We start from the raw sequence: 18,605 nt of genomic DNA, 5'->3' as shown, positions 1-18,605 counted from the left end.
CCCCCAGGCATCTCTACAGCTGGTGCACCTTTAATATCCCCAGCCCCTTGGGAGGGCAGGCGGCCATGTTCAGCTATAACAGCATGCTTTTGAAGTGTTTCTCTTGCCTTTTCTCTGAATAACACAAAATTGTTGTGGATCTGATTCTCATCACATCCTATCCCTGGGAGAAAATGTTGAGGCAGTGAACAGAGTAAAGGAAGGAAGGAAGGAAGGAAGGAAGGAAGGAAGACGAATCTTCCTCGAGGAGGGTAGAGAGCTGGTGGTGAATCTGAACCTGCCTCTGGAGCACGCTGGCTGTGACCCAGACCCGCCAGGGCTCTAGGCAGCTCCCTCAGGCTCAGAGTTGGGGAGCACTGGAGGAGCTTCTGCCCCCAAGAGTGCCTTCTACGAAGGAAAGCCCCAGCGCTGACCCTCGTAATGAGGAAACTGGGATTAGGGCAAACAAGAAGACGGCGCCCGATAACATCACCCCTCGGCTGCTTTCTTCTGGATAGCAGCTTATTCAATTTCTGGTAAATATACTTTTGTTTAGTATGGCAGAGGGAGACCGAAGGTTAGTGAACTGGAGTACAGATCGGCTCCTAAGGCAGGAGCTACGAGAAACAGCTGGGCTGTACGGTGGTTAGAGCGCAGGGCCTAGAGTCAGGAAAACTCTTCCTGAGTTCAAATCTAGCCTCAGCCACTTCCCAGCTGTGTGACCCTGGGCAAGTCACCTCACCCCTGTTGGCCTCAGTTTCCTCATCTGTCAAATGAGCCGGAGAAGGAAACAGCAAACCAGTCCAGTATCTCTGTCAAATGGGGTCTCGAAGAGTAGAACCTGACTGAAATGACTGACCAACAATGATAAACACCTCAGAGAAGCATCCAGAACAGAGCTCCAATCCCTACCCTTCCCATCTCCAGCTCCTGGAGTCAGCTCCAGAGAAGCAGACGCACACGTGCTGTTAGATGGTCCCTTGCTCTGGTTAATGGGCTTGCTCCTCTTTTGATCTCAGCTGCATGTTCAACAGAGCACACTTCCTTCCCCGCTAGCAGACAGCAGGGTGGGTAAGACAGACCCAGCCCTACCTATGGACAACTAAAAAGTCAGTCCGGGTCAAGACTGGAGATGGGGATGGAAGGGGTGAAGGTCACCTGGGCTGCCCCACCAAGCTACCCACCTGTGGCATAATGTCACTGCATCCTCTGGCCTCTGTTCCCTACACCCTGGCCCTGTGGTGCTCCCCCATCATCCTTTCTGGCCCCCCAAGAAAACAGCCCCCTCTGACCCCAACAGCAAAGCAGGGGTAGCCGAGTGGTTTGGCTGCCCCAGATTCTGGGCTCCAGCTGGAGAGGGCCTCAGGAAGGTGAGGGGCTGAGCTAATCTGAGCAGCATGGCCCCATTTCTAGGGATGTGATTAGTAGAGAGGCATCTGGGACTTGCTCCATTTCAGGAAACCCGGTTATGTGAAGTGGGGGGGGGCAGGCTTTGCTCAGGACCTGATTCTGTTAACCCCTTCCAACTCCTGGTAGGGAGACGAAGCCTCTCAAGAGCTGCTTCAGCCCTTGACCCCGACTCGGTTCCTGGGAGGACCTCATCTTCCTACCTTAAGCTTCCCTGGTCAGTGTCCTCGGGGACATTTCCCCTTTCCTTCCTCACCCTCTCCCCTGGGAATCCTACAGGAGGCAGGAGAACAAGGCTGGCAGGAAGGCAGAGGAGGAGACAAAAGGGAAGTGTGAGGGGGAACCATGGATGGAAAAGGGGGGAATTCCAACAGAAAAGGGCCTGGGGAAGTCACCTCCCAACTGTGCCACTAATAGTTATGTGACTCTGGGTGCCTCAGTTTCCTCAACTGTAAAATAGTGATAACATATGAACTGACTATCCGACAGGGCTCTTGTGAGGCCCAAGCAAGATGACTTACTGATTTTGAAAGGCCAGTAAACACGACTGCTGCCATGGGAATGGCCCAGCGAGGAGGACTAACTGTGGTAGCCCTGCACGTTCCCTGGGAGGCTGCTCCATCTCCAAGGCTCCTGGGGGCTCCCCTGGGCTGCTGCCACAACAAACCGGACCCTCAGACTTGGTAGAAAGACAGAACCCTGAATCCTTAGACGAGGGGGCTCTTCGGTGCTGGACTCAAGAATGGACCGCTCCCCCTCGGGCCAGAGCCACCAGGCAGATGGAGACCCAAGCCCGTAGGAATCTGGGTTCTAGCCCCAGTTAACCCCCCACCCCCACCCCGGGAACTGCAGTAGATAGAGCCTGGGCTGGGAGAGAAGACCTGAGTTCCAATCCAGCCTCAGACACTTCCTAGCTAGGTGACCCCAGGCAAGTCACATAACCTGTTTGCCTCCATTTCCTCATCTGTAAAATGGGGATCCTTCCTGCCATGACTGTTGGATCAAATGAGGTAAGAGTTGCAAAGCGTGCAGCACAGTGCCTGGCACATGGTATGGACTTTGTGAATGTGCCTTCCCTGTCTGGGTCTCCATCTCATCGTCATCGTGTACAGTAAAGAGGCAGGGGGAGGTGAACCTAAAGGCGCCATCTAGCACCTGGGCTTGGATGGCTCAGGTCTGAATAGAGAAGGCTTGGTAACAGCACAGAGCGCAATGGGGTGGTGGCCACCAGTCCCGAGATCGAGGAGCACAGAGCTGGGGAGGAGGAAGAAATCTGGGGCAATCATTCACGACAAGGCAGTCACGGTGCCCTTAGCTCACACCATCCAGGAGAACCAAGAAGGCCTCACTGGGCCAACTGCCCTTGGGAGGGGCGTGGATTAGGGCAGCCGAGACCAATAACCTTGAAAACCGAGTTCCACATGACCTTGCTGGACTAGCACAGACTCCCACACCCCTCACCTTTTGGGTGGCCAGACACCTTGGGTAATTAAGTGAGGCCCCTGAAGCCTTCGAGACCTCGGGATGGGGGAGTGTCAAGGGTCACACACGAGTTTTCCATGACTCCCTCCCGGGGTAAGACTTATAAATCAGGGCTGGTGACAGACTCCAGAAGCCCTCTTCTTCCCCCCTCCTCCCATCTCTCCCCTCCTCTTCCTCTTCTTTCCATCTTTCCACCCTTCCTTTCATCCCACCCTCCCCTATCCTTCCATCCTCCCCTCCCCCATCCCTCCTCTCCCCTATTCTCCCGTCATCCCATTCCACCTCTTCTCATCTCTCCATCCTCTCCTCCCTCTCTCCTCCTCCATCCTTCCTTCCTTTTCCCCTCCTCCCACCCCTCCATCTTCTCCTCTACCCCTCCTCCACTCTTCCTTTTTCCCTTTCCTCCCACGACATCCATCCTCTCCTCCATCCTCCCTCCACTCTTCCTTCTTCTCATCCCTCCATCTTCTTTTCCTTCCCCTCCACCCATCCCTCCATCCTCTCCTCCATCTTCCCTCCCCCTCCTCCTATGTTCCATCCCCCCTCCTCCATCCTCCCTTCCCTCTCCCCTCCTTCCATCCCTCCATCCCCCTCCACTCTTCCTATTCCTCCATCCTCCCCCCACTGTCTCCTCCCATTCCTATTCCTCCATCCCCCCTTCCCTCCCCCCATTCTCCCCTCCTCCCACCTCTCCATCCTCTTCCTCCATCCTCTCATCCTTCCCTGCCCCCACCCCCCACCCCGTCCCCCCAGCCGAGGGTCTTGCGGAGCCGATAGCCCCGATGGGCCATGAGTTCAAGTCCCTCCTTCTTCTTCCTAACTGAGAGTCCCGGAATGAGCCCCAGGACCAGGGCGGGGTCCCGCAAGAACACGTGGGGGAAGGGTGACGGAGGGAGGGCCTGGGTGCGAATCGTGCGCGGACAAGGACACTGCCAGACCCCTCCCGACCCCAGGGGCGCGGCCTCGCTCACCTGGCACCTGCCGGCGGCGTCACGGGTCACAGGTCACACAGGTCACGGGGTCAAGGGCTGCGCAGGTCCGCCGGGGCCGCTCGCCCCCCGCCGCCGCCCGCGGGCAGCCCCAGAGCCAGCCCCGGCCGGCGCCCGGCCATCCCTGCCCCGGCCCGCGGGGCCCCCTCGGCGCCGGGGCTGGCTGGCCCGACCCGGTTCGTCAGCGGGCGCCCGCGGAGGCGGGCTGGTGGGCGGAGCTGCGGGGCGGCCCGCCTCCCTCCGGCCCCGCCCCCCCACCTCCCTGCGGCCCCCGCCTACCCCGCCTACCCCGCCTCCACCTCCGCCTCCGCCTCGGCCTCGGCCTCCGTCAGGAGCTCGGGCGGGCGGAGGGGAGTGGGCAGGGCGGCTCGAGAGAGGAAGAACCGAGCGCGCAGGCGCGCGGAGCCCAGGCCGCGGGGGCGGGGCGTCAGAGGCACGCGCCGAAGGCGGCCACTCATGCGCAGGCGCGGGCGCGCGGCGGGAGAGACGCCCGCGTGAGGAGGCGTCGGCCGCGTCGTGGGCGATGGAGGCGAGGGCCGTGTGCGAGGTGATGGTGGCGCGGTGGGGCGGGGCCGCGGCGTGAGGAGGAGGATGGGGGCGGGAGCCTGTCGGCCTTCTTTTTGCAAGGGTCCTTTTTTGTTGGATTCTTCTGTCCTTACGTCACCTAGAGTCCCCCTCCCCCCGCCCCCCAAGGACCAAGCGAGAGAAGAAGCCGTGGAGGCCTGGGGAGCCCCCGAGCATGCGCGAGCGCCTCCGCAGGCTTCTTTGCATTTCCAAGGTTGACGTCACTGCGCGCCCGTTGACGTCATCGCTTCTCCCAGAACCCCGGTCCTCGCTTCTGCTTCTGGTCCCTTCCCCCAGGCGGTGTGCATCTGTCTACTTCGTGCAGCCGCGATAAGGGCCCCTATGATTATTTTAAAGAAAAAAAAGGACTTCATTGAGGTCTCTGCCTAGCCTTCGAGTGGGGACGTTTCGGCCATTTTATTTGCATGAGTACAAATGACTCTGCAGAGTGGTTGTGCTCGTTCGCAGTTCCACCAACAATGCATTAGTGTACCTATCTTTCCACTTTTTTAGCCTTGTTTTAAAATAAAAAAATTACTTGTGTACTCCTAAACTCCTGGTTACAACTTTTACAGCCAGTTATCTCCTCTTAATGAATTAACAATAGCACTTGACTTCCCTGTTTTTTTGGAGTCCCAACAACTCAACCCCATCCACCCTCCCCTTCTTCAGCCTTACACCAACTAGCTGGCATTTTCACCCCTTTCCCCCAGTCATGGGCCTCTCAACTCGCTTCACTCTTCCCATGTTCTACTTTTCTTACTTACCTTGCCTTGTTGATCTTTTCCTTTTCCTTCCTGAGGTTCTACTTCCCACTTCAGGGCTCTACTCCTTGATCTTCCTTAAACTTTTTAAATCTTCCTCATTTGCCCTTTACTCTGCTCCTATTTGAACTGAACAGTAGAATTTGGACCGGTCAGTATCTGGGCCTGAAGATTATTCTCCTTCCAGTTTTCTTAAAGTTTTCACAAATTTTGCCAATTTGTCTTACTTAAATTCAGCCTCACACCTATACAAGGCACCTACACGATTTCCTTCTTATTATCCATGCCAAGTCTAATAGGAATATTATTTAGAGCTAGTAGGGACCTCAAAATCCATTTAGTCTATCTCCTCTGTTTTGTAATTGAGAAAAATGAGGCTCAGAGAGGTCTTGCTCCTTTCACAATCTTGTCTCATAGAAGCCAGAAGTAGAATGCTTAGGTAGAGGACTCAATACACTGATGGATTAATGACCTCATCAATGTAGATACTCCCACCTTTGGTGAAAACTGAAATCCATCTGTGACTTCTCATCCTGTGCAATTCTTCTGTCCGTGCTTTTCCATAGTGTATTTACTGGTACTTAAGAGCCCTTCTCCCCTTTCTTAATATCTTGTGGCCTCTCTCATCCCTATTCCTACATCAATGGCTAGTCTCCTTTTGGGGTCATCCATTTCCTTGCCAATCTCTCTTATGCTGCTTTCTTAACATAAGTCATAATTGATGATTACTGTGTATCTTTCCAGGAGATCACAGTGAACCCATAATTTGAGTCATGAGAAGTGAGAATACAGATTTTTTTTTAAAATGGCTTGTGAGATCATTGACAATAATATATACCATACAGGCTGGCTAGCCTCTTTGTCCTTGTTTGTTTTGGGAGCCATTTCTCTTCATTGTCTTCAGGGCTCTGTCCAAAATGTAGGTGCTGATGGATTAACTCAATGGGCTGCATGTTTGCTAGCAAGACACGTCTGGGTAATGTGCTTTCTTCATCCACTAGTTTTTGTCTCTCTGCCTTGTTGCACCATCCTCTTCTGAGTGTTCTATTGAAAGCAAAAACTAAAATTGAATAATATTCCCTCTCTTTTATTGCCTTAGTGCTGTAGTATAAAAATGTAACAAGTTACACAAATGGCAATAGTACTGAAAAATTCTGTTCTATTTTTTTAAAAAGATTCGGTGTTTTATCAGAAACATCGAGAAGGATCTCGAAATCATAACCATGGTCTTTCTTTAAAAATAGAGTCAGCTCATGTTCAGTGCAAAGGAACTGATGCTATGGGAAATTATAATATACTTGTGAGGGATGACTAGAACGATTCAGAGAAACAATATTGATGATCACAACCCTGTTCTATTACCTGTGTTGCCCATAATTAATGATAATAAAAAGAATTTTTCAGTTCCTTTCTTCCTGCCCATGGCATGCCATAATTGTTATGACCAGATACACTTTTAATACAAATTATTTTGTCTCTGTTTCCTATACTTTGGGACTGTGATAAACACAATCTTTTATGTCTCAATTCCTTTGGTTGCTCTTCTGCTCAGACACACCATCTCTGCTCAGAACTGATGTCGTTGGAGCTTGTACAAACAGGCAGTATAGTATTCAAACTCCAAGTGTTATTAGTTCGTCATTGGAAATGTACTATTTATTGTTACTGTGATGTCTAATACGAGTTAAGCCCTTCCTCTGAGTTGTGATCTTTTCAGATTTTGAAATACATAATTATTCACTGGAAAAGGCAAGCGGCAGAACTAAGTCGGGAAGCATTGTTGGAAGGGGAGCTGCTCATTTCCATAGAAGAATCAACTTCAAAATATCGAGCAGACCCTTTTCATTATGTGACAACCAGTAAGTTGAGCAAAAGGAGCTGAATTTCTGTGTTTCATGGTATTTTATATTTTATGATGTTACAATAACTGTTAAAGTTGATTTTGAGGTTTTTAACTTAAGTCAGCCTCGAATTGCATTTCTTTATTTTAGACGCTCGTGACTATTTCATGATTCAGACCTGGCATGGGCATGCAGCCACCCTACTGCAGTGGTTACTCAGCAGATATTTGGTGATGGGCTATTCAGATGCGTTACCCAGGATAGGGTTACTTGCCTCAGCCATTTAGCTTGGAGCATCCCCTTCAGAGAAAGGGCAAGACTCAGGGAGAAGAAAGAGTCGAGAGATGAACAGCTCACACGTTGATCTTCTTGACTTTCTTTCAGCTAGCTTGAGAAGGTCTCTAAGCTCGTGCCATTTGTCAGAGGCCTGCGGTTTGCCCAGCCCGCGTTCTAAGTCATTGGCTCCTGCCCCACTGCTTTGCTGTGCGTTCCATACACTTAGATCTATACCAGCTGGGGACTCAAACACTTACAAGCTTCTTTAGCCCACAAAAGACCGACCATTTCATTACTACTCTTTTTTTTTTTTTTTTTGGCTGCTCCTTAGGTATCTAATAGGAGTAGAGTGAAAGTCTGTTGTGGGCTAAACTCCTTTATGTTTTAGGAAGGTGTGCTTATGGTGGTAATAATGGTTCCATAGTAGTTCCAGGACCAGAGTGGGCTCCAGGGACGTGTCCTAGGGACTCTTTTTCCTTTATTTGTATCCCTAGCCATTATACAGAGCCTGACCCCTAGTCAGTGCTTCGTCAGTGCTTGGTGACTGGCTGAGCCGCCCCTTCTAGGGAAGAGGGAGAGGTGATGAATAGTGGAGTCACTGCTGAGAAACCTGTGTGACCTGCTTGGAAAGCCCAGGATGGGGAGCGACTGGAACATTTCCTCAGCGGAGTGGTCTACCCCAAAGTACCGGCAGTGGGGCATGTTCTCTTTTCTTTCTTGGTGATACCAGGATACTTTGGCAGATATTGTCGTTAATGCCTTCCAAGGCGTCTAGCCTGCTGATGGGGATTATGGAGTGTTATATTTGTGCTTGAAGGACAGCGAGCACATTGTGATGTTAGCATAACACAGGGACAGAATCTCAGAGGTGTAAGGACCTTGTGAGGCCGTCTCATCCAACCTGGGCCTGAACAAGAGCACAGAATTCAGATGACCTCTCCATGGAGGGAACACAAGAATTCTCTCTTCTCACTCTTTTCCCTGTCACCAGAGCCCAGGTCTTTTGGGGGTTGTTGGATTTATTTGGGATTATTCACTAAAGGACATCTGTGAAATCAGTGGATTTGGAGTCAGAACGGGGATTAAATCCTGGCTCTGTGATCGTGGGCAAGGCATTAAGCCTATCTCAGTTCTTCATTTATAAAATGGGGATGATCGCATCTTCATTATTTTTGTTGTGGGTGTTTGTGAGAATCAGATGAGATCATGTAAGTCAGGCTAGAATGCTATATATGTCAACTATTAAGAGTATTATTTTAAGGGCCTTAGCCTAAGTTTGAGTACATAGCAGGGACTTCTTCCCTAATAATCTCATCGAATCTCATCAGTTCTGAAAGAGTAAAGCTGGTGAGAGACATACGTTATGAATTTGTTTCATAGGTATTAACTTCCTTTCCACCTATGTAACTTGAAAATAAGGTCCGGACCCTTAAATTGGCTATTATCCTGGAGTGGTGTATTGGGAGTGAAATGCTCTGGTGACTGGTTACATGTTGCAGTTTTCCTGTAACCCTTCTGTATTCAGTTCAGTGTCTAAAAGAAGCAATTAAGGCATTGAGCTGGAGACCAGCAGTTAGCCATCGGGCCATCAGCCTCCCCACAACAGGGGTCTGTCCAAAGCCGTGTTTGTGGTTGGTACATAGGAGACCCATACCTCAGAGAACAACATAGTAGTGGGATTTTTACTTAACAGTTCATCTGTTTCTGTGAGCCTTTTGAAGTGCCCTATGAATGCTAGCTATTATGTGTCTCTTGTATTTATAATTAATCTGTGTCCATTCAATTTGATGCTTTAAATGGGACCAGTTTCAAAGTTCCTTTTCTGATGATGCTTTGTATATTTCTTACAGTTGCCTTTGCAGGAAGTACATGTGGTGACTTAGTGCCCAAGCAGTTTCTAAAAGGTAAATAACAGATTCCAGATGAACGTCTCCCTAATGGTGGGCTCTGGTTCTGATCCCTCTAATTTTGTCTGTATTTTTTGTGGGTTGGGGATTATCTGAAATGGCAACTTGACAATAGATTGTGGTCTTCAATTGAGTCAGGGCTGTCTTACTGATTAGCATAGTGAGATTCAAATCTGAGCTCCACAGAGAATTGTCTCTGTGAGGGACTTAAGTCAAGTTTTTGCCAGATGTGATATATAGCTAATGGAGTAAACTGACTTCTTTCTATCTCCTTCACAGAGTGGTTGAGGGTGAGATCATGTCTGCTAGGTGACATTAGCTAAAATAAAGGCAGCAGCATTTTGCCTATTTACTACATTCCAAAGAAGGAATGACCTATGCCCTTAAGAATGTCTTTCTTTTTCATCTCAGTATTTCCTTGACTTCTACTTTGAAAACAAACCGAGAGCTGATGGAACTAAGAGATTTTTTCTCAAACACTTTTATTGACATCTTTATAATGGACTCTTTTTAATTTTTTTTTTCTTTTTGGTGAGGCAGTCAGGGTTAAGTGACTTGCCCAGGGTCACATAGCTAGTAACTGTCAAGTATCTGAGGCCAGATTTGAACTCAGTTCCTCTTGACTCCAAGGCTGGAGCTCTATCCACTGTGCCACCTAGTTGCCCCCTACTGATATCTTTTTAATGGACTCATTTTAATTTTCCGTTGTACCTTTTCCCCACTTTTCTTCAGAGCTTCATCCCTTGCAACTAAGAATAAAAAAGAATCACTGGATCATGGGATCATAGATTTGGAGATGAAAGTAACCTTAGAGATTATTATGTCCCTCTCTTGATTTTACAGATGAGGAAACTGAGGCCTAGGGAATTAGGGTTAGGGTCTTGTCTCAGACTATATAGTGTAGGAGGTAGGATTTGAACCCAGATTTCCCTGACTCCCAAGACTAGTACTCTGTCTTCTACTGTGAGCTGCCTCTCAAACAAGAGACAAAAGAAATTATAGTAATAATTCAGTAAAACTGACCATTAGCCAAATTGGAAAGCACATGTGATATTCTGTAGCCATAGTGCCCAGCTCTGTAAAGACACAGTGGAGAAAGAATTAAATATATTACCTCAGATTTACCTGAGATTTCATTTGATCAAAGTGCTTAAGTTTTGGTCTTTGAAGGGAATACAATTTACCAAAATCAACTTTATCACTAAATGGAGTTGTTTTCCTAATTTTAAGAGATTAACAACATTTCCGTTTCTACTTAACTCCCACTGAATCTAATGTAGCCTCATTGTTAAGGCCTTCCATTGTTCATCACAAATGTGTCCTGTCTTTGAAAAGCCTGAGAGATGTGAAAACATGAACCTCCCTCAAACAAGACCTGTTATGGTGATATTTGAAAGATACTTTCAGTTAAATAAAATAATACCAAAAAAGTGTGGCAGGTGACATTGTGGTATGAAGGAAAGAGTGCCGCCTTGGGCCAGGGGACCTACGCTCTGATCCCTTGCTAGCCATGTGAGTATGGATGAGTCATTGAAAACCTGGCTGAGTTTGCATTTCCTCACCTGGAAAACGAGGGGGTTTGGCCTGGATGACCTTTGGGATTCCTTCCAGCCCTAGATCTGTGATATCCTATCCAGTGTTGTGCATGCATGTTTGTGGAAGGGCTTTCAAGACTCCAAGAGGGTGGTGCCTCCATCACGTCATCACCATCATCATCATCATTCTTGTCCTTAGGCTGTTAGGAAGGAGGCAGCAAATTGCTGCAGGCTAAGCCTTCATTTGTTACCCTAGCACAAGTTTATGACCGCTCATTGTCTCTTTTGCCATCTTTAATCTATGCCTAAATATCTGGAATTTCACATAACTAATATCTGAAGACAGTGCTTTTAAAAGCTCAAAGCCATTTCATTCATGACCTTTTCTGTTGCCGCAGTACAGATGGGAGTGGGTGATATGAAGGCTGTATTGCTGAGGCGCCATGGTGTACTGCATTAGCTCATATACTGGGGGTCACCCTGGTGGCCCTTGGCCTGAGCCCAGATTTCCTCCCTCCTACTCTGCCTGCTTCTTGGGAATGGGGTTCGTGCTGCTGCTACATTCTGAACCCCGGGCTCCCACCTCCATGTGCCTGGCCATTGTTACTATTTGCATCGTTAGTCCTGTTATTTAGCGTTTCTGTGACATTTAATGTGAAAGTACTTTAAAATAGCTCGTCCATCAGCCCTTCCCGGTGTCTGATTCATTAACCAGCAAGTTGCTAGCTGTCCCTCAAAGCTTGCTGTAAGCCTTTGAGTTCTCCACTTTATTGTGTCCATGCCTGGAGTAAGAAAGCCAGACTTTGAGCTGCTGCAGCCACTCAGCTGGTCATCCTCATTATTCGTCACCTTTCACTCTCAAAGTTATGTCAAACTGCATTTTTTCCTGGGTCGAGAAGCCTCAGAGTCCTTTACAGAACCCAGGGTCAGTTTCCTGGGTATTGTACTGATTTAAGGTTGAATTTCAGTGACAGTATTTTCCTTGTCTTCCTGTTCCTCTAACTCCCTATCTTCCATGATGGTTATTTGACCTCATACTTCCCAAATATGGGTGTGACCCACGACCCAGTCTGTAGCTCTGTCTCTCACTTAGAGACATCATCCACTTTCGGGGCTTTAACTTTGAACTCTTCATCCTGACTCAAAAATCTCTGTACCTGACCTCTTCCCAGAATTCCAGTCATGGGTCTCTCTATGTTGGAATAGTTTACTTTGATGTTCACTTTCATCTCAAACTTGACTGTGTCTGAATCTTCCCTTCAATTTGCCTTTCTTCCTGCTTTTGCTTTTCCTCCCGATGGCACCAATGTTCTCCCAATTGTCCAGGCTAGAAAGCTCAGTCATCTTGTTACATACTTTGCATGGCCATATATGTGTACATATTATTTCCTTTAATAGACTTTAAGCTTCCTGGTGGCAGGGTTTTTCATTTTTGTCTATGTACTGTGTACTTGGCACAGGTACCTAGTACACAAGCATGTGCCAGGCTTAGTAAATGCTTGCTGATTGCTTGACTAGCTTATATTGTTGTCTGGTTATTTTAATATATTTTTATATTGTATCATCCACTCATCTACCAAGGTTGTTCCCCAGTGATCCCCTGTGGTATAATGGTGACCCTGGGATCTCATTGGTTTGTAGATTCTGGCAGATACTACTGACCATGAAAGACTGTAACTAGGGGCCCTTCTGCAATGAATGATGTGGTGTTTGTCCTTCAGGAATGAACCTTGCTAAGTTTGAAGAGGCTCATCCCTAGAAGACTGGCCGTAGCAACACTGGGAGCTGCATATTAAGGCATGGAGTGGTTGGGTTATGGCTTGGGCTTGGGAGCTTACACCCTGCTAAGCTCCCAGAGCCTGGGAATAACCAACTATGGTCTAAGGGTCTGAAGTCAGGATCTATCTCATCTTCCTTTGTAGCCCCCTGGCATACCCAGCACGCAGGGCATGTTTATTAAATACTTGTTGACTTGGATATTTTATGACAACCTATCAATCCAGGAAAATGGTCTTCTGAGAAGGGACCAGATTGTTAGATGCAAACTACCTCCAGTAGTATAGTCGTTTTCTATGCGTTTAATTAAACTTATGTGGAGCAGAGGTAGGCAGAACACTTCAGTGGGTAAGGAATTTGCCCCAGCCATGCAGGTAAAGAAAATGTAGATTGGGGGAATAGTGAGAAGGACATAGTACTTTAGAGATTTGTCCCATTGGTTTATTAGTCATCTTTCTTTGATTGTGTATTTGTATGAGTGATTGTGTGCCAGTGATTGACAGTGTGTAGAAGGTGTAGCTGTAAAAGAATGAGACTGATTTTCTCTAGTGACTCAGACTGGTCCGGAAGTCAGTTTCAAGAGTTCCCAAAATGTGTGGGGTAAGGAGAGCATCATTGAAAGGCTATTTTGAAGAATAGATGTTTAAGTTTCTTAGGTTTATCGAAAGTGCAGCTTGATTTTATAGTCCTGTCTTTGTGTCACCTGCTGTCGTGTACCATCCACAATAATGGATCCTTCATAGCAAATATCTGCTTGGTAAGACTAGATAGTTAAACTTGTTTGTCTATTGTTTTATTGCCCTGTTTTCCCCATCTCTACCTTTGTATCTTACCCCATTTCATTATTAATTATTATTGATGTGATCTAGTTATTGGAGGTTTTTTTAAATCTGCTAATCACCTCTAAGCCAGTTTTAAAAGTGTTTTTCCAAGATCAGAGAAGAGTGTTCCTTCCTTTTTTGTGTCTAAGGCAAGATTAGCATATTAGCCCTTGAGGTAGCAGTGGATATCAATTGGCTGAAGGTGTCTGGTTCGAATAATTCATTGTTTGCTTGCTTTTCCCTGCACCCCCCTTTTAGGCATTGGCCAAGAGCAATTCTTGTTATTTTTCACTTCATTAATTTGTTGTTGGCCAAGGAAGCTGGGAGTGGTTAGAGGTTAGACAGGCTCAGTCCTGCTCACCAGAGGATGAGAAGCTGCCATTGGTCGAGCTCTGGAATCTGAAGGAGCTTGTTCTTTGCCTGAGATGGTGCTGCCTTTACAAAGGGAGAATCTTCGAACATGTCGAGCACTTCCTTTTCCTCCTAGAGCTCGTTTTGTAAACATTGTCTTGCTCTTATGAGGTAGATCATAAACAAGTGTCATCACTGTTCCTGTAATTTAACTTCTTTATTGAGTCTCCTTTGCCCTCCGGAATATTATATTCTAAGCCCTCCGATGTCTTAATGTAGAAGCTGCTAAATCTTGTGTTACCCCCTTTTTAAGAAGAAAAGTTTATTTATCTCTGTAACCAAATTTGTCGTAGTTTTGCTTTCTTATGAAATTATTCTCTGAATCATTATATTTTTGAACATTTACAAGGCATAGGATTGTGGATTTATATAGCTTGAAGGGACTCTGTAGTAGTCATCTGTTCCATATATTTCCAGAGAGATTGAGTTACCTAAGTTCATACGGGTAATAAATGGAAAAGCCAAGAGTCACCTTCAAGTCTCCTGGTTCCAGATTCATCAACCCCCCACCCCCACCCCCTTAGACATTCTGGCCTAATCTATAATCAGTACTATCAATCAGTAAATTGTTAAGTACCTGCTATGTGCCCAGCTCAAATAGCTTATGGTTGTACTGGAGAGAGACAACATGTATGTGTTCTAAATAAATCTAAGGCAGAGTAAATGTAAGATAGTTACAAGGTAGGCAGGGAAGGAGAACACTGGCAATTAGAGATGTCAGGAAATACCAAGTCAAACACTAATACAGACTCTGACTGGACTTAACTCCTGACTTCAGTCTCCTAGAAATCCCTCTTTCTGCTCTCCCTCTGTCCTCTCTCCCTCTCCTCCAGTCTGTTGGAACAATCAGTCACTAAGCCAGTCATTAATCACTAGTGACATTAAGTCATCAATCAGTTTATTAAGCATCTACAGCGGGTTAGGCACTGAGGATTAAAAGACAAAACCCAAATAGCACCTGCCTTCAAGGAGCTTATTTTCTATCAGGTGAAACAACAAATACATAGCTAAGTATGTGCTGCCAGCGATGGGGACCCTCTTACAACTCGTCCTGTGTATCTTGGCCAACATTAACTCTCTTAAAGCACAGCCCTAACCATATCACTCCTGGGCTCAAACGTTGCTCATTTTTGTTATCCTTCAGTTGTGTCTGACTCTTCCTGACCCCATTGGGGGCTTTCTTGGCAGAGATACCGGAGAGGTTTGCCATTTCCTTCTCCAGCTCATTTTACAGGGTGAAATGACTTGCCCAGGGTCACACAGCTAAGACGTGTCTGAGACTGGAGTTGAACTCACAGTGATGAGTCTTCCTGATTCCAGACCCAGCACGCTATCCGCTGTGGCACCCCTTAGCTGCCCGTAGAATTGGTCTTAGAATAGTCTTAAATCTTTAGTCTGACCTCAACATTCCTTTCTTGTTTATCTAGTCCTCTATGGCAAATACTATATGCTCCAATTAAACTGCTTTGCTCACTGTTTCTTTCTTGCATAAACACTATACTTTTCCTACTCTGAGCCTTTGCTAATGTCTCCCTTCCCTGTCCTCATTCTCTTCCTGTCAAAAGTCTACTTATCAGGGGCAACTCCGTGGTGCAGTGGACAGAGTGCCAGCCATGGAGTCAGGAGGACCTGAGTTCAAATCCAGCCTCAGACTTGACATTAGTTATGTGACCCTGGGCAAGTCACTGAACCCCGTAGCCTAGCAATAACAAAAACAAAAGTCTACTTATCCTTCAAAGCTCAGCTCAAACATTCTTTACTTCATAATCCTTTCAATCTGTTTTAAAATTAGTTTGAACCTCTGTAGTATTGTTTTTTGGGGTTTTTTTTAACCTCTCTGGTACACCCACCCACCCACCAGAGGTCTTTTTTGCTGTTTGGTGTAACCATTCATGCCACTTATGGCCCACAAGCACATCTAATCTAACCTTTATTTCCAGACTATAAAAGAGACCCATACATAGAAACAAAAGCATTTAATGCAAGTCAATGTAAATAACAACAATAATATAAATTAAAGACTATTTAAGGTTGGCAAAATACTTTACAGGTGTTTTCTCATTTGATCCTCACAACAACCCTGTGAAGTAAGTATTATTAGCCCCATTTTCCAGATCAGGAGACTGAGGCTGAGAGGTTGAGGGACTTGCCCATGTTCACACAGGTGTCTGAAGCAGGATTCACACTCAAGTCTTCCTGTCTCCAAGTTCAGTGCTCTGTCTATTGTATCACCTCGTTACCCCAGGGAGGAAGGGGGAACCAAGTAGTAAAAACATTCTCTTTACCTTTGTAATCTATTTCACTTTAGTCTCCTTGATTCCCCAGCATAGTATGACTGTCATTGGAAGAGGGGCTAGACTTGTTCCATTTGGCCAGAGAGGGCAGAACTAAGAAAAATAGGGGCAAGTTGCAATGAGGCAGATTTAGAGTTGTAGGCTTTAATTACTTTTCATTCTCTTTTTCCCCATCCCTTTTTAAGAGTTTTTTTTTTTGAGGGGGAGGGCTAGGCAAAAAGGTTGAGTCACTTGCCCAGGGTCACACAGCTGGTAGGTGTCAAGTGTCTAAGATTTGAACTCAGGTCCTCTTGATTCCAAGGCCAGTGCTCTATCCACTGTGTCACCTAGCTACCCCTCTTTAAGAGTTTATTTTGCTTCAGACTAACCCCTCCCTCCTCCTCTTATTCTGCCCGGCTCTTTCCCTTAACCCCTTTTCTTCTTATTGTCCTTTTGGGTAGTAGGTATTTCTTTACGAAACTCTCTGTGTATGTGTATTTTTCCTTTGAACAGTTTAGATGAGAATGAGATTCAAATGTCACCCACTCCCCCTACTCCCTCCTCCTTGTTGAATAGTCTTCTACTTGTGCATCTTATTTGAGATAATTTTCCAGATTCTTCTTCTCCTTTTCCCCCTCTCCCAGCATGTTTCTCTTCCTTATCTTTTTCATTCTTCTTTTGAGATCATCAAAACATAACATAATCACTCCCAGGCCCTTTGTCTAATTAGACTCCCACCATGACCCTTAGTGATAATAAGAGTTCTGAGAAGCTGCATAGATCATCTCCCCACATAAGAATGTAAACAGTTTAACCTTATTCAATCCCTTATGATTGCTCACTTGTTTACCTTTTTTATGCTTCTCTTGATTCTTATGTTTATATGTAGAATTTTCAACCCAGTTTTTGTCAGGAATGTTTGGAAGTCCTCTATTTCATTAAAAGTCTATTTTTCCGGGGCAGCTAGGTGGTGTAGTGGATAGAGCACCGGCCCTGAAGTCCAGAGGACCTGAGTTCAAATGCGGCCTCAGACACACAACACTCACTAGCTGTGTGACTCTGGGCAAGTCACTTAACCCCAGTTGCCTCGCCAAACAAACAAAAAAAAAGTCTATTTTTCCCCTGTAAGATTATGCTCAGTTTTGCTGGATAAGGTATTCTTGGTTGTAAGCATAGTTCTTTGCCTTTGTAATATCCTGTTCCAGGCTCTCCACCTCTTTGAAGTGGTGGCTATTAAATCTTGTGGGATCCTGACTATAGCTCTCAGTCCTTGATTTCTTTCCTTCTGGCTGCTTACACTATTTTTTCCTTGACCTAGAAGTATGGATTTTTGCTATAATGTTCTTGGAAGTTTTCATTTTAGGGTTTCTTTCAGCAAGTGACTAGTAAATTCTTTCAATTTTTTCATTACCCTATGGTTCTAAGATACTGAGTGATTTTTTTTTCTTTTATGATTTCTTGAAATATTATATCTAGCTTCATATGTATAATTGATATATTGCTTACCTTCTCAAGAGACGGGGGAGAGGCAAGAGGGAGGGGCAGAATTTGACACTCAAATTTTTAAAAAATGAATGTTAAAACATTTTTTTGCGTGTAATTGGGAAATATTTAATGAAATAATTTAAAAAATTTTTAAAATATAAATATTATGTCTAGGCTGTTTTTTAAATTTGTGGCTTTCGGGTAATCCAATGGTTTTTAAGCATCTTTGCCAAGAAAACCCAAAGGGGTCACAGAGAATCAGACACAAATGAAACTGAACAACAACATATAAAATGTGATGTGAATTTTAAAGTCCAGTTAGTTGGCGACATTTATTAAGCACCTACTGTATGTCAGGCACTGTGCTCAGTGCTGGGAATGCGAAAGAACGACACAAACCCATTACTGGATCAGGGTGAGCGGTATTTTTATTGTGGAGGACTTCTCACCCGTCCCAGTCCGTGCCTGAAGATTGCCCCCACACAGGCCTGCTCAGGCATTGTGGGGCATGCTCATCAGACTTCTCTTATGACATGTTTGTTTTATCATATCCTGCTTTGTAACCAAAGTTATTCACGTACTGCCCTTTCTCCCTTATTATCAGACTGTAAATTCCTCGAGGTCAGACGTGGAGTATCTTTAATTTATCCTTGTGTTCCTCTAGAGCCTTGCACATAGTAGGTACTTAATCAGTGTTTGCTGTGTGAGAAATCTGCTTTGTAACTGCTCTCACTTTAAAATACAGCGTCTATTGCAGTTTCTGGGCCGGTGACTAAATTTAGCTCCTCTGTGGTTAACAATTCAAATTTGATGACCACCTACTATGTAGGAGGCCCAGTACTAATAACACAACACTAGTAACATGTCTCAGCTACAAGTCGCCCTCAGAGGGGGTATAATCTTACACAGCAGGTGACGCGACAAACATGATGAATTTAAATCAAATTATAGCACAGGTAGAATTAAAGGCTTTAAGTACGAAATAGAGCTAAGGTACCTGAACTGGGGTCAGCAACCTATAACACGTCTGCAGGTGAGACTGAGGGTGTGTGTGTGTGTGTGTGTGTGTGTGTGTGTGTGTGTGTGTGTGTGTGT

General features: G+C 45.9%; 2 protein-coding genes across 2 annotated transcripts in view; one reads left to right on the top strand and one right to left on the bottom strand.

Moving 5' to 3' along the window:
• SPTBN2 (spectrin beta, non-erythrocytic 2) overlaps positions 1–3,905 on the bottom strand; it is a 46,757-nt gene extending 42,852 nt beyond the window's left edge. Inside the window, exon 1 of the mRNA XM_027856014.1 lies at positions 3,840–3,905. The gene's annotated coding sequence lies outside the window, so the exon portion shown is untranslated. The remainder of the gene's footprint in view (positions 1–3,839) is intronic.
• A 475-nt stretch (positions 3,906–4,380) lies between these two features.
• The window catches only part of CUNH11orf80 (chromosome unknown C11orf80 homolog), a 67,883-nt gene continuing 53,658 nt past the window's right edge, over positions 4,381–18,605 (top strand). The window contains exons 1-3 of the mRNA XM_027856022.1: positions 4,381–4,404; positions 6,903–7,044; positions 9,153–9,206. Coding sequence (XP_027711823.1) covers positions 4,381–4,404; positions 6,903–7,044; positions 9,153–9,206 — 220 coding nt within the window. The remainder of the gene's footprint in view (positions 4,405–6,902; positions 7,045–9,152; positions 9,207–18,605) is intronic.

This window comes from Vombatus ursinus, unplaced genomic scaffold (genome assembly GCF_900497805.2).
Source record: "Vombatus ursinus unplaced genomic scaffold, bare-nosed wombat genome assembly UNPS02011369.1, whole genome shotgun sequence".
In the NCBI taxonomy this organism is placed as follows: domain Eukaryota; kingdom Metazoa; phylum Chordata; class Mammalia; order Diprotodontia; family Vombatidae; genus Vombatus; species Vombatus ursinus.
This window is presented reverse-complemented; position numbering and strand designations above follow the sequence as displayed.